The sequence below is a fragment of the Sciurus carolinensis genome, unplaced genomic scaffold (assembly GCF_902686445.1).
Source record: "Sciurus carolinensis unplaced genomic scaffold, mSciCar1.2, whole genome shotgun sequence".
NCBI lineage: Eukaryota > Metazoa > Chordata > Mammalia > Rodentia > Sciuridae > Sciurus > Sciurus carolinensis.
In genome coordinates, this window is record NW_025920163.1 from 299250 (window position 1) to 312590 (window position 13341).

Here is a 13341-nt window from a genome sequence, read left to right on the forward strand (position 1 = left end):
AATCAAAGATAAAAACATTCTAAGATCCTGGTATTGTCCAGAAGATTAATAGGTGTGTTAGTCAGCTTTCTGTCACTGTGAAAAAATATCTAAGGTAAGCAACTTAAAAGGAGGAGATATTAATTTTGGCTAATTGTTTCAGATGCTTGTTATGGCTGCTTTTAGGCCTGTGGTGAGGCAGTACATGATGGCAAAAGGACACAGTAGAGGAAAACTTCTCACCTTATGGTGGCTACGAAGGAAAGAGCTACAGGAGGGGCCAATGTTTCAATGTTCCCCAAGCACATGTCCCAGTAATCTCACTTCTTTCCACTAGGTCCAATCTCCTAAGGTTTCTGCAACCTCTCAATAGTGCCATAAGCTGGGAACCAAGCCTTGGACACACCAACTTTTGGGGGATGTTTAAGATCCAAACCATAACAGTAGAGATACTGATTAACTTTATACTTTTATTATATGTGCTGCCAAAGCAAGCACTAACTTTATACTTTATTAAATATATACATTAAACTTTATGCATGTGCATGGTGCTGGGGATTGAATTCAGGACCTTCAGCATGCTAACCAAGTGTGCCACAACCAAATTATAACTCCATTTCCATATATTAAAAATTTATAGAAAACTACTAAGAATAATAACTAGGGTTGATACAAATTGAAGTATTAGGATAAAAATTGGAACTAAAATTTTATTATTTCAACAAAATATAAGAAAAAATAAGATATCATTTAAAAGGAGGTAAAAATAAACCAAAATAATATCATATTCAATTAATTAGTATGACAATATATAAAATGGATTAAAATAATTTGACAAAAGCAAAGAGTTTGCTTTTTTAAATAGTTTTATATCACTTTGGAGATATACCAAATTATAGGCATACAAACTATTGAAAATAAAATGATGGAAAACAAATATTCTAGCTTACTATTAAGCAAAAGAAACTTAAGTGTAACATCAAACAAAAAAGACATTAAGGATGTAATCAAGGTGCCCCCAGCGGGATGGTGCTGCCATGCCAGGTTGAAGTATTATATTTTGCAAAAAGTGCTGAAATAGCAGGAGTTCATTCAGAGACCATTTCCATGCCACAAGAAATAAAAGCATTGCAACTGTGGAAAGAAATAGAAACTCAGCATCCTGGATTGGCTGAAGTTATAAATCAGGTGATATTTGCAGTTCATCAAGAATATGTGGAGTTAGGAGACCAACTCCTCCTCCTTCAACCAGGAGACAAAATTGTGGTTATCCCCCACATTAGTGGAGGGTAGTGCTTTTTAGCCATTTAGAAAAGATATGGACAAAGTTGAAGAGACATCTAAAGACATAATAAAATTCACTTCTGAGAAACTTTCTGTGGATGAAGTCTCCCAGTTGGTAGTGTCTCCTTTCTGTGGTGCAATATCCTTGTTTGTAGGGACTACAAGAAATAACTTTGAAGGAAAAAAGTCATTAGCTTAGAATATGAAGCATATCTACCAATGGCATAAAATGAAATCAGAAAAATTTGTAGTGGCATTAGGCAGAAATGACCAGTCAAGCACATAGCAGTGTTCCATAGACTTGGTTTGGTTCCAGTGTCTGAAGCAAGCATAATTATTGCTGTGTCCTTGACCCACAGGGCTGCATTCCTTGAAGCTGTGACCTGTGCCATTGACACTTTAAAAGCCAGGTTGCCCATATCGAAAAAGGAACTATAAGAAGAATCATCATTATCTTGGAAAATGATTCTTTAATGCTTTGGGCAACCAACAGCTAATCACTTATTTTTTTTTTTAGAGTGCTAAATTATAAATTTGGTGAACTTCTATTGTTGATCACATTTTAATCTTTGTTCTCCACAAATTATGATAGTTCACAGGTTGTACCTGTGGGAAAATGGTAGAAAAAGCAAAGTAAATGGGTGTGTAGGATGAGGGGTTATTTGGAGCTACCAATGGGGAAGAACTGGGATAATTGAGAGATATCTGTGGTAAATATGTTCTTCATTGACTAATTTTCAATTGTAACTCAATTCTCATTGAGGTGTGCCCCTCCTCACTACTTCAACTGTCTCAGAGAGCCCTAATCCATGCCAGTACATTGATGGTTTTAATATCAGGGTGTATTGTGGAAATATTGGTTGAACTGGAAAGTCTTTGTCAATTTCGATATTGTATATTTTCTCAGAACTTTATATATTTTAAAAAATAAACTTAAACCCATGATTTAAAAAAAAGACATTAAGGCAAAAAGATACAAAGGCATCATTAGGAACAGAAAGTTGGGTATACTTTATTCTCTTGGTATCCATGAAAATATATTCTTAGTTTTTTACTGCTTTACTGTTTCCTCTTTCTCATTACCTTTTATGGACACTTTTTTTCCCTGTGACCTCTAAATATTAAAGGTGAGACTCAGATCTCAACTCTTTTCTCTTAACCATCTTTAACATAAATTTCCTGTATCTGGATGTGAATATGTACAAGCTGCCATACACTTTTTCAAAAGGGTTATTCCCTTGTACACTGCATTCTTGCCAAACTTCCTTTGATCTTCTTATTTAAGAACTAACCATGTAGGTAGGAGTGTAGTGGTACTTCACTGTAGCTTTAATTTACATTTCTTTCATAACTAGTGATGTGGATGATTTTTTGTGTGCCTATTACTGGCATTCTTATAAAGTATGCAAGTCTTTTGCCATTTTAAAAATTGGACTGTTTATCTTTTTAACATTGTTATAAAAGTTATGATATTTTTGAGTTAATATATTTGTGACTATATTCTCCAATTCTGTGGCCTGATTATTCATTTTCTTAAAGGTATCTCTTTTTTTTCTTTTTTTTTACCAAGGGTTGAAATCAGGGGCATTTCACCACTGAGCCACATCCCCAGTCCTATTTGGTATATTAGAGACAGAGTCTCATCGAGCTGCTCAGCACCATGCTTTTGCTGAGGCTGGCCTTAAACTTGTGATCCTTCTGCCTCAGCCTCCCAAGCTGCTGGGATTAGAGTTGTGCCCCACCATGCCCAGCTTAAAGGTATCTTTTGAAGAATAGAAGTTCTATTTTTTTTATTTTAAAATGTTCACTTTACTCCATAACACTTAGCTGGACACCATTTACATCTGAGGAAGTGAAGGCCATGAGACTGATCTATGGTAAAACACTAAGAAATTTTAGTTCAATTTTACACATTCCCAGGAATTCCCAAAAAAGTGTACCACCATGCAGAAATATGTGTGCCATTACTACATTTTACCTAATACAAGAAAGAAGTGTCAATATACTTCAGAAAGTAGGAAATTCACCTGGCTGTGTATGCAATTGTTACAAAGCCACAGTAAATTATTTTATAAAATGTAAATTTATTTTATGTTACTCTGCTGTTACATAGAGCATAACTTTTTCATATGACTTTTTGGGGACTAAGGTCAATGATTAGCAATGCACAATAGTGCATTGTAAATGCACTCTGTAAAGAACAGTGACTAGACAAACTGGATACCATCTCACATGTGTACAAATCTGCATGAAAAATTACTAAATTTTTAAATTTGGACTTGTACTTATGTTTCCCCTTTCTAATATACTAAGAAATGACATATACTTTAATTTTCCAAAAGCAATGATTGTATTCTGGCAGCAACATGCTACTTCTATTACATAATAAAGTGAATACCAGAACTACAAAGGCATGAGGCAGTGGTGAATTTTTAATGGTAAAGGAAGTTGTCAACTTAAACAAATGAAGAATGAGAAGGAAACTTCCTGTTGTCACAGACAAATGTGACCTCCCGTCATATGTGATAATTTGTGAATACCAGCTCAGAATTGTCAAGTACTTTCCCATTCAATCTAATATATCTGGATTTCTATGAAAAAAGAATACAGAAAGAGTATGGAAAGATTGCTTACTGGGAAAAAAATCATCAAAGAAAAATAAGGAATGGAATGTAGAAATTAAGAAGTTACATAGAACACTATTATTTATTTTATTTTTGGTACTGGGATTGAACCCAGGGGAGCTTAACCACTAAGCAACATCACCAACACTTTTTATCTTTTGAGACCAGGTCTTGATAAGTTGCTTAAGGCCTCATTAAGTTGCCAAGGTGGGTCTTCAACTTGCAATTTTCCTGCTTCAGTCTCCCTGAGTTGTCAGGATTCCAGGCATGCACCACCATGATGGGTTAGAACACTCTTTAAATTATAATTAATTACATTTTGTTGTCTTCACAGTAATGCAAAACACAGTCATTTGCAGAACTTGTTCAGATTACTTAAATACCAGAGTTTTAGTTTTCTACTAATTGTTTAGAAGTTAATTATGTTTACATGAAATGAAGCTATTAATGCTTATATACTGCAGGAATTGCACATCAGGAAAGTTGAGACAAACAAATCAAGGAATGGAGTTTACTCAAAGCTGCAGTGTGAAAAAGATTATGAACAGTTGATTCCATATATGAATGGGTTTCTTTGCCCTAGGAAATCCAAGCACAATAAGGAATGAAGATGTGTGAAAATATTTCTTTGAGGGAAGGATGACACCCTATTTGTATTTAATTTTTGGTCCCTTAGCCTGTTCTGTCTGATATGCATAATGTTAAGTTGTCTCTAAACAGTAGTAGACAAGGATGCTCTTCTTGTATGAGTCTTGTTTACCAAGTTCTGCAATGGCCTCATCAAAAGTTGATTGAGCACTGTGCAGGAAAGCTCTGGGTTTTTAGAAATCTCACAGTCAAAAACAGCAAATTTAAAAGCAAGTATGAGGCAAACTGAGTGTGTGGATTGCATGTCTTTCTTGCTTATGTCAAATGCCTCTTGATAAGCTCCTTAGGAATTATCTATCATTTGTTTCTGATCATCACCACATGCAACTCCAGCAAGATACAGGAAGTAATCTCCCTCCATTTTCAGATAGAGACATTACTCTCTGGATTAGCTGCATTGGCTATTAAATACTTGCCAACAATTCTGGCACCAAGGTGCAGATGGATCTCAGTTCCAACTACACTTTCTTTCAATAGTCCTTAATCAGCTGCAACTCCTTGTTAAAGGTGTGAGTTTTATGCTTAATTCTGACCCTCCAGGTGAACCTGTGGCCCCCCACCATGTTCTTATAGGCCACTTGAGAACAAGCTGCATACTTAGGTGGAGAGCTCTGCACCCTGCTGGGTCAGACTTCATGCAGATGGCCACATCATCATAGTGCTTGGCCTACCTGGTTAGTTCAAACTTCTGAATCAGCTCACACTTTGTCCCAGCCTGCAGGACATCAACAGGGGACAGCGAACCTAAGAGAGAAGGAATGAAAGGGACAAGAGACACAGGGAGTGACAGCAAGACAGGAATTCTGATCAAGCTGCAAACTTTTATTGTACTCACGGTTATTTATGCTGGGGAATGAGGGGTATGACGAGGTGCAGGTTGGTTGGCTGTGTTCTTATATTGGGCTCCTGATAGGATGCAAGTTCGTGCTGGTGGGAAGGTGAAGTTTGCACCGGCGGGAAGGTGAAGTCCCAGAAGAGAAGCAGGGATGGCACCATAGGCGCCATATTGTAGGAACTATCAGCCAGAAGTGGGGAGGGGTGCTGCTGCTTTTTGTAAAGGTCAGAATGTTCTCAGAATGAGAACTTCTTCTTGGTCCCTGACATTTCCTCCTTTCTTATATAAAATTATTGACCACATTTTCATAGCCATATTTTAAGGGGGTGATAGAGGCTATGTGGCGAGGTGGGGGCATGGCTTGCCCGAATAGGTACAGAGCTGGAGTGACAATCCCTCGGGAACTGCGCCTGTCTTAGGTTGTCCGTGATAGAGCAACATCCTTACCCGTCATTGGATAATGAGGCTCTAGCCCTCATTTCCTGTCTTAGGTTGGTATGAGCTCTCACGAATCTTACCAGTCATTGGCTGTCCAGTTCAGCTCACAGGGGTGATGGTTTATTAAGATCTAATATTGATCAGATGTTGCACCATCGCAATCCATCATCTCCAGTCGATGGTAATGAACCTGAATAGGTTTTGCCTGTATAGCCTCAATTTGAGCTCTAAGAAAAGCCATGATCTTGTTGAATATCAAAGGACCTATAGATACAATAAGCAGCAAGCAAAGGAGGGGACCTAGGAAGGGAAGGAGATAGGGAAGGAGTCCACTGAATCCAGTCCATAGTGGATTATCAGTCAGTGCTCATTGGCATTTTTCTAAGTCTTCTTGCAGCTGTTTGATCTTGTCCTTAACAATTCCTGACTTGTTGGCATAGAAACAGCATTTTTCCTGCAAAACCAGACAAATGCCTCCCTGTTCAGCAGTTAGAAGGTCTAAACCTTTCCTATTTTGTAGGACCACTTCTGCTAAGGACTCCACCTGATCTTGAAGATCTTGTATGGTGCTCTAGAGTATCTGTACTTCAGAAATCAATTGTCTGGATATGATAGAAGCTACCTGAGCAGAATAGACAGCAATAACTTTAGAGGATGTGGTGGGCAAATGAACACAAAGCAAGGGGCAACCTTTATTTTTAAAATATGGATTCCACTGCCAGAATAGTCCCGTGGGTGTATGAGGGTTGTGTAATATAACCAAAACCAAAGGAAGGTTATAAGATATTTGTGTAACAAATTGTTGAGCAATGGCTTCTGTGACTTGAATTAATGCTTGCCACGCCTCAGGAGTAAGCTCTCGAGGAGAAGAAGCATCAGAATCTACCCTTAAAATATTATTAAGAGGCAAAAGCACATAGGTGGGTAGTTTTAAATATGGTCTTAGCCATTGGATATGCCCTAGTTATTTTTGGAAATCGTTAAGAGTGTGGAGATGGTCCACACGCAATTGTATATTAGGGATTTGAATTTGATTAATTTGAAGTTTGAGGCCCAAGTAGGTGTAGGGGTCCTGTGTCTGAACCTTATCAGGGGCTATCTGAAGCCCCAAGGCAGTAAGGGCTTTATAGTGATCCAAAAAATAATTGTTAAGATCATAGGTATTAGGTGCAGCGATTAACAAATCATCCATATAAATGTAATATATAAACTTGTGGCCACCGCTCTCTCACAGGGTCTACTGCTTGAGCAACATATTTTTGGCAAAGACTAGGGCTGTTAGCCATACCCTGGGGAAGGACCTTCCATTGAAATCTTTGCATAGGGCCCTGAAAATTGATGCGGGGAAGGCTGAAAGCAAAATAGGGTCTGTCCTCAGGATGTAGAGGAATAATAAAAAAGCAATATTTTAAGTCGATGACCACTTTATAATAGTCCCTAGGAATAGCTACCAGTGTAGGGATCCCTGGCTGTAGTGCCCCCATTTGGTGCATAACCTTATTGATAGCGCACAAATCCTGTAAAAGGCACCATTTGCCTGATTTCTTCTTAATAACAAAAATAGGAGTGTTCCAGGGTGAGGTTGAGGGTTCCACATGGCTGGCTGTCAACTGTTCCTGTACTAACATGGAGGCAACCTCTAATTTTTCTTGGGTAAGGGGCCACTGATCCACCCACACAGGAGTTTGAGTTTCCCAAATAATTTTGTCTGCATGGGGTACAGGAGGGTCAGGGACCGACACTAAAAATCCAAATACCCAAGTCCAAATTTGTCTGTTTTTTTGTATGGGCTGTACAGGCTCAACCTGTCCTTGTCCTAGACTCCCAAGGCCTGTACAAGGGAGAAAGCTCATAGGAAGCATTTGATGAGTGACTAAAGAGTCGGGACTAGCAAGAATAACTTTCATTTGGCTTAGAATGTCTCATCCACAAAGGTTGAGAGGGAGATCAGGAACAACAAAGGGGGTAATAGTTCCTTTATTTCTTGTGTTATCTCTTGTGTCAGTCCAATTGAGCACCCTGGAGCTAACTAAGGGGTTTTTTGATTGCCCTATTCCTTTAAGGTCAGTTAGTGATGAGGTGAGGGGCCATTCTGATCGCCAATATTTTTGAGAAATAACTGTGGCGTCTGCACCAGAATCTAGGATCCCTTGGAATTTCTTTCCTTCAATAAATAAGGTAAGAGTGGGTCTTTTGTGGGAGATAGGTTGGACCCAATATACATCAGAGGAACCTAAAGAGGCTGTATTTTGTGGTGAATTTGGGGTGGCAGGAGTGTTTCCTGAATTGAGGAGAAGGAGTATTAATTGTGCAATTCTTGTTCCTGCAGGGATGGCCGCTACTCCGTTAATAGCTGTGGCCAGTATTTTAATTTCTCCAGTGTAATCATTATCAATGATGCCAGTGAAGACCTGAACACCTTGTAAGGTGGTAGCTCTCCCAAGAATAAGAGCACACATATGAGGTGGAGGGGGGCCTACAACCCCAGTGGGTATTTTTGGGGTCCTTGCATAGAGTCTAATATTGTATTGGTGGAGGCACAGAGGTCCAATTCTGTGCTGCCTGGGGTAGTGCGTTGAAGGGAGGTGATTGTGGAGAAGGAAAGGGGGACTGGATTGGGTTGGGAGTCTGAGAGGGAACAAATCTTATTGCCCCTGGGTTTGTTCTGGGAGCGGTCAGGGCCAGGTGCTGGCCTCAAGAGGAGTTTCCCGAGAAGTTAGAGGGAATAGGCTGTCCAAGGGCATTGGTCTTGGATCTACACTCCTTGGCCCAGTGGCGATCTTTACCACATTTAGGGCAAAGGGTGAGTGGAGGTGGTTTAGCCCCTGTTTGAGGAGATATGGGTCCTTGACCCAGTCTCACTGTTGGGCACTCTCACGCAAAATGGCCAGGTTGTTTGCAAGTAAAACAAGTACGTGGGCCAGGGTTGTGAAGGGCCTTGGTGAAGGCGGCACCAATGGCGAGATCCATGGCATGGGCCATTCCTACCCTGGCACACAGCCTAATGAAGTCAGAAAGGTCCCCTTTATCTTTGTGGGGCCGAAGAACATCTTGACACATTGGGTTGGCATTTTCAAAGGCAAGATATTTTACAAAGGAGCTCTCGCTTTCACTTGGTCCAAGTAAGTGCTCCACAGCTAGATTAAGCCAGGCAACAAAGTCACTGTAAGGCTCATCAGGACCCTGACAAATTTTTGCTAGGGAGTTGGTGGCTGAGCTCTTTTGAGGGAGCCACCTCCAAGCGTGCAAACCAGCTGTTTGAACCTGTGCTAGGAGCCCAGTAGGAAAGCATGCCTGTTTAGCATTAGTATCAAATGGCGCATTACCCACTAGTTTAACATAGGTTCAGGATTTAAAGGAAGGCTTGGTTGAATTTTTTTGAGCAGTTTCCTGACCATATTCCCTAAAGTCTGCGTTCCACAACAGGAAGTCACCCGCACTGAGGGTGGCTCGGGTCAAAAATTTCCAATCATTAGGGGTGAGCCGTGTACTATGGTTCTCTAGCAAGGCCAGTGTATAAGGTGCAGTGGGGCCATACTGCGCACAAGCCTTTTTAAGTCTTTCAAGAAAGTGGAGGCTCAGCCTTTTATAAGAACCAAGGACTCCACTCTGTCCAGAGATGGGCTCCTCCTCATCCCCTGATTTCTGGTCCTCCTCTTGTTCTCCCTCTGGTTCTACCTCTTGTTCCTCCCCGATTCCTCTTCCTGACTTCCTTTTAAATTCTCTGCCTCAGTCTGTGTGAGCTGATCTGCTTGACTGTGAGTAACTGGAAAGGCAAGAACAGGCTGACCACGTGGCTTCACCTTACAAGTATTAAGGGGTTTTGGGCCAGTTTGTGTTAACTCTGTGCCCAAGGCCAGTGAGCAAAGTTTGGTATCAAGGGCTTTTAGTTCTTTTAAAAGTTGGATTTGTTCCCACCTATGTTGGAAAGACTCGTGTAAAGGGGTTAGATTAGGCAAGGGAAGTGGGAAAAAATGTCTGGGGGGGCAGTTGGTCCCAGAAGGGCCGGAGCCCAAAAGGCAGGGGGTATATAAGAGGGAGGTGGATTTTTAAGAGGTGGCAGGTCTGGAGAATGGTATTGAGCCGCTGCCTCCTCCAGGGTAGCCTCATCCTCTGGGGTCAACTCATCATGGGGATTTAAAACTGAATAAATCTTAGGGGGATTTTTAGGGGACTCCTTTGGTAAGGTAGGGTCTGGGAGGTTCCCGGGGTCTGGGAGGGTCTCAGGGTCCTGAGAGGGCTGAGTAGGGGGCATTTGAATACTAACTGAAGGGCATGCCGAGGGGGGGTGAGAGGTGGATTGCATTGCCTTCTCCCCAATTTTTACAAGTTTTAAAGTTCCACTGTCAAAGGGTGAACTTTTAAGAATCTCATTAATTAAATTCCAATAAGAAAAGGCAGTGACGGGCACCTTTGAGGACCAAAAGTCTCATAATAATCTTTGAGGCAGCCTCCTACTCTGAGCCACCTTTTACCATCAATCGACCCCTCGAGGGGAAACCAAGGACATAAATCCTCTATGTATGAAAAGAATGATCTTAAATCCTTTTTCTTAACACGTGCTCCCCGAGTCTTGAGGGCCTCCTTGAGACCCGTCAGAAACAAATCATGTGACGAAACTGCTTGTCCCATGGTGTGTCACTCACCTTGCGCCAGCCTCACTCTCCTCCTGGATCTGACTCCAGGTCGCGTTTACTGAGGTGATCCCGAATCCCGCTTGGCCAAGGGTTCCCCAGAGGGCAGCGTTCACTTCTCAGACAAAGGCTCGAGTCAACCACGTTGCGCGCCAACCGTCCTGGCCCGCAGAACATCAACGGGGGATGGCGAACCTAAGAGAGAAGGAATGAAAGGGACAAGGGAAACAGGGAGTGACAGCAAGACAGGAATTCTGATCGAGCTGCAAATTTTTATTGTTCTCACGGGTATTTATGATGAGGGAATGAGGGGTATGACGAGGAGCAGGTTGGTTGGCTGTGTTTTTCTATTGGGCTCCTGATAGGGTGCAAGTTCGCGCTGGCGGGAAGGTGAAATTCACTCCGGCGGGAAGGTGAAGTCCTGGAAGAGAAGCAGGGACGACACCATAGGCGCCATATTGTAGGAACTATCAGCCAGGAGTGGAAAGGAGCAGTGCTGCTTATTGTAAAGTTCAGAATGTTCTCAGAATGAGAACTTCTTCTTGGTCTCTGACCACACTTCTCATTGTTGTGGGAGCCAGGGCCTCTTCTCTGTGGTCACCACCTCAAATTTTTATTGTCTAATTTATCAATCTGTTCTTTTATGGCTAGGTAAGTCTGTGTTCTAAGAACTTTTGCTTACCTATTAGTCTCTTATGTCTTCTTCTGATGCTTTATAGTTTTAATTTTTGTATTTGAGTTTATAATTAATCTAGAATTCTTTTTTGTGTATGATTTGAGGTAGGTGTTAAGGACCTTTTTTTATACTAATATTGAGTTGTTCTAGTACAATTTGTTGAAAAGACTTTTCTTTCATTTGTCATCTTTGTAGCAAATCAAACAAGTAAGCACAAGTTTGTTTCTGAAATTTCTCTGCAGTTCTGTTCATCTATTTGTTGAACTTTTTGCCAGCAGTACAGTGCCTTCATTATTTTAGGTTTATTGTAAATACCAAAGTCAACTAGTGTTAGTCCTCCAATTTTGCTGAGTTTTTGCAAGTTTCCACTGGATAGTCTAGACCCCCTGCCACCATTTTTTGTTTTCATATAATTTTTAGAAAAAAGAAAGCTAGTGGAATTAAAATTGTGAATTCATTAAATCTACGGATGCATTTGGAGGATAACTGATACTTTAACAATTCTAAATCAGTTGACTCATAAATATGGTATGTTTTCTGATTTATCTAGGGATTTTAATCATTGTTCCAGTAATGTTTTGCAATTCTTAGCATAGAAATTTTTAATACCTTTTGTAAATTTCTAGGTATTTTAGGTTTTTTGTTTGTTCTGGATACCAGGGTTGAACTCAGGGACACTTGACCAATAAGTCACACTCCTGGCGCTATTTTGTATTTTATTTAGAGACAGGGTCTCACTGAGTTGCTTAGCACATAACTTTTTCTGAGGCTGATTTTGAAATTGTGATCCTTCTGTCTCAGCCTCCTGAGCCACTGGGATTACAGGCATGAACTACCACAACTGACTGTAGGTTTTTTAATATTCTTATAAATGCAACATTTAAAATTTCATTTTCCAATTGTTTGTTGTAGTATATAAATATACAGTTGATTTTTGTTTATGACCTTATATCTAAGATTTTGCTAAATTAATTCATTAGTTCTAATGGTTGCTTTGTGGAGTCCACAGGACACTTTTCATATTCAATCACATTATATGCACACTTAGACACAGTCACAATTTTATATATAAAATTAGTATCTAAACCTAAAGTTACATCTCTACTACATTTCCTCACTGGCTTGTTCATTGCATAGCCATTAGGAATACTGAATTCTTGATATTTTCCCTAGGCATTTTTTATTTTGGATTTTTTAGATATATTTTTAGTTGGACACAATGTCTTTATTTACTTTTATGTGATGCTGGGGATTGAACACAGTGCTTCACCCATGATAGGCATGTGCTCTACCGCTGAGCCACAATTCCAGTCCCTTATTCTGGATTTATAACAAGAAATTTCCATAACATCCACCAGTCTAACAATTTCCACATTTCAGTGGGTTTTCACATATTTATAAAGTTATGCATCCACCACCACCAACTAACTCCAGAACATTTTCATCACACCTAAACAGAGATCCTGTACTCTTAGCAATTTTTTACCATTTTCTCCTCCCCTCAATCTCTAGCAACTACTACTCTATTTTAAGTCTGTATTTATTTATCTATTGTGGATATTATGGACATTTTATAAAAATCCTATAACACACAGCCTTATGCACCTGGCTTCTTACATTTAGCAAAATGTTTTCTAGAGCTAGGGGTGTAGCTCAGTGGCAGAGCACTTGTCAAGCCTGTGTGGAGCCCTGGATTCAATTCCCAGCACTACAAATTAAAAAAAAAAAGTTATCAAGTTAAGTCATGTTATAGAACGCATCAGTATATCTTTTTTTTAATGACTGGATAATATTCCATTATGAGGATATAGTACATTCATCAGTTGATCATTTGTGTTGTGTTTCTTGCTATTATGAGTAATACTGATAAGAATATTCATGTACAAATTTTTGCAAGAACATGTTTTAATTTCTCTTTGATATATACCTAGAGGTGGAAATGCTGGGTCATATGGTGAACTTAATTTAACTTTCTCATAAATGGTTAAATTGTTTTTCATAATGGCCATACCATTTTACATTACCAGTAGTGAAGTATGAAAGCTATTTTTCACTACACTCTTGTCAACATTTACTTTTTTATTGGTTGTTTTCAATGATAGCCATTCTTATGAATGTGAGTTGGTATGTCATTGCTGTTTTAATTTGCATTCTTCCTAATGGCTAATGATGCTAAACATCTTTTCATGTGTTTACTGGTCATTTGCATATCTCCTCTGGAGA

The 13341-nt window shown here is 39.8% G+C and overlaps 1 protein-coding gene and 1 pseudogene across 1 annotated transcript; one reads left to right on the forward strand and one right to left on the reverse strand.

Annotated features, from left to right (window-relative positions):
* Positions 1–1005: 1005 nt before the first annotated feature.
* LOC124974667 (molybdopterin synthase sulfur carrier subunit-like) lies at positions 1006–1272 on the forward strand. The gene has a single exon (XM_047537767.1). It carries the CDS (start codon positions 1006–1008, stop codon positions 1270–1272), a length of 267 nt encoding a protein of 88 aa, XP_047393723.1.
* Positions 1273–4559: 3287 nt separating this feature from the next.
* The window catches only part of LOC124974664 (14-3-3 protein theta-like), a 41805-nt pseudogene continuing 33023 nt past the window's right edge, over positions 4560–13341 (reverse strand).

Bases quoted from the DNA above. Each gene is read 5' to 3' on its own strand.
- LOC124974667 (XM_047537767.1), top strand. From the start codon at position 1,006: ATGGTGCTGCCATGCCAGGTTGAAGTATTATATTTTGCAAAAAGTGCT.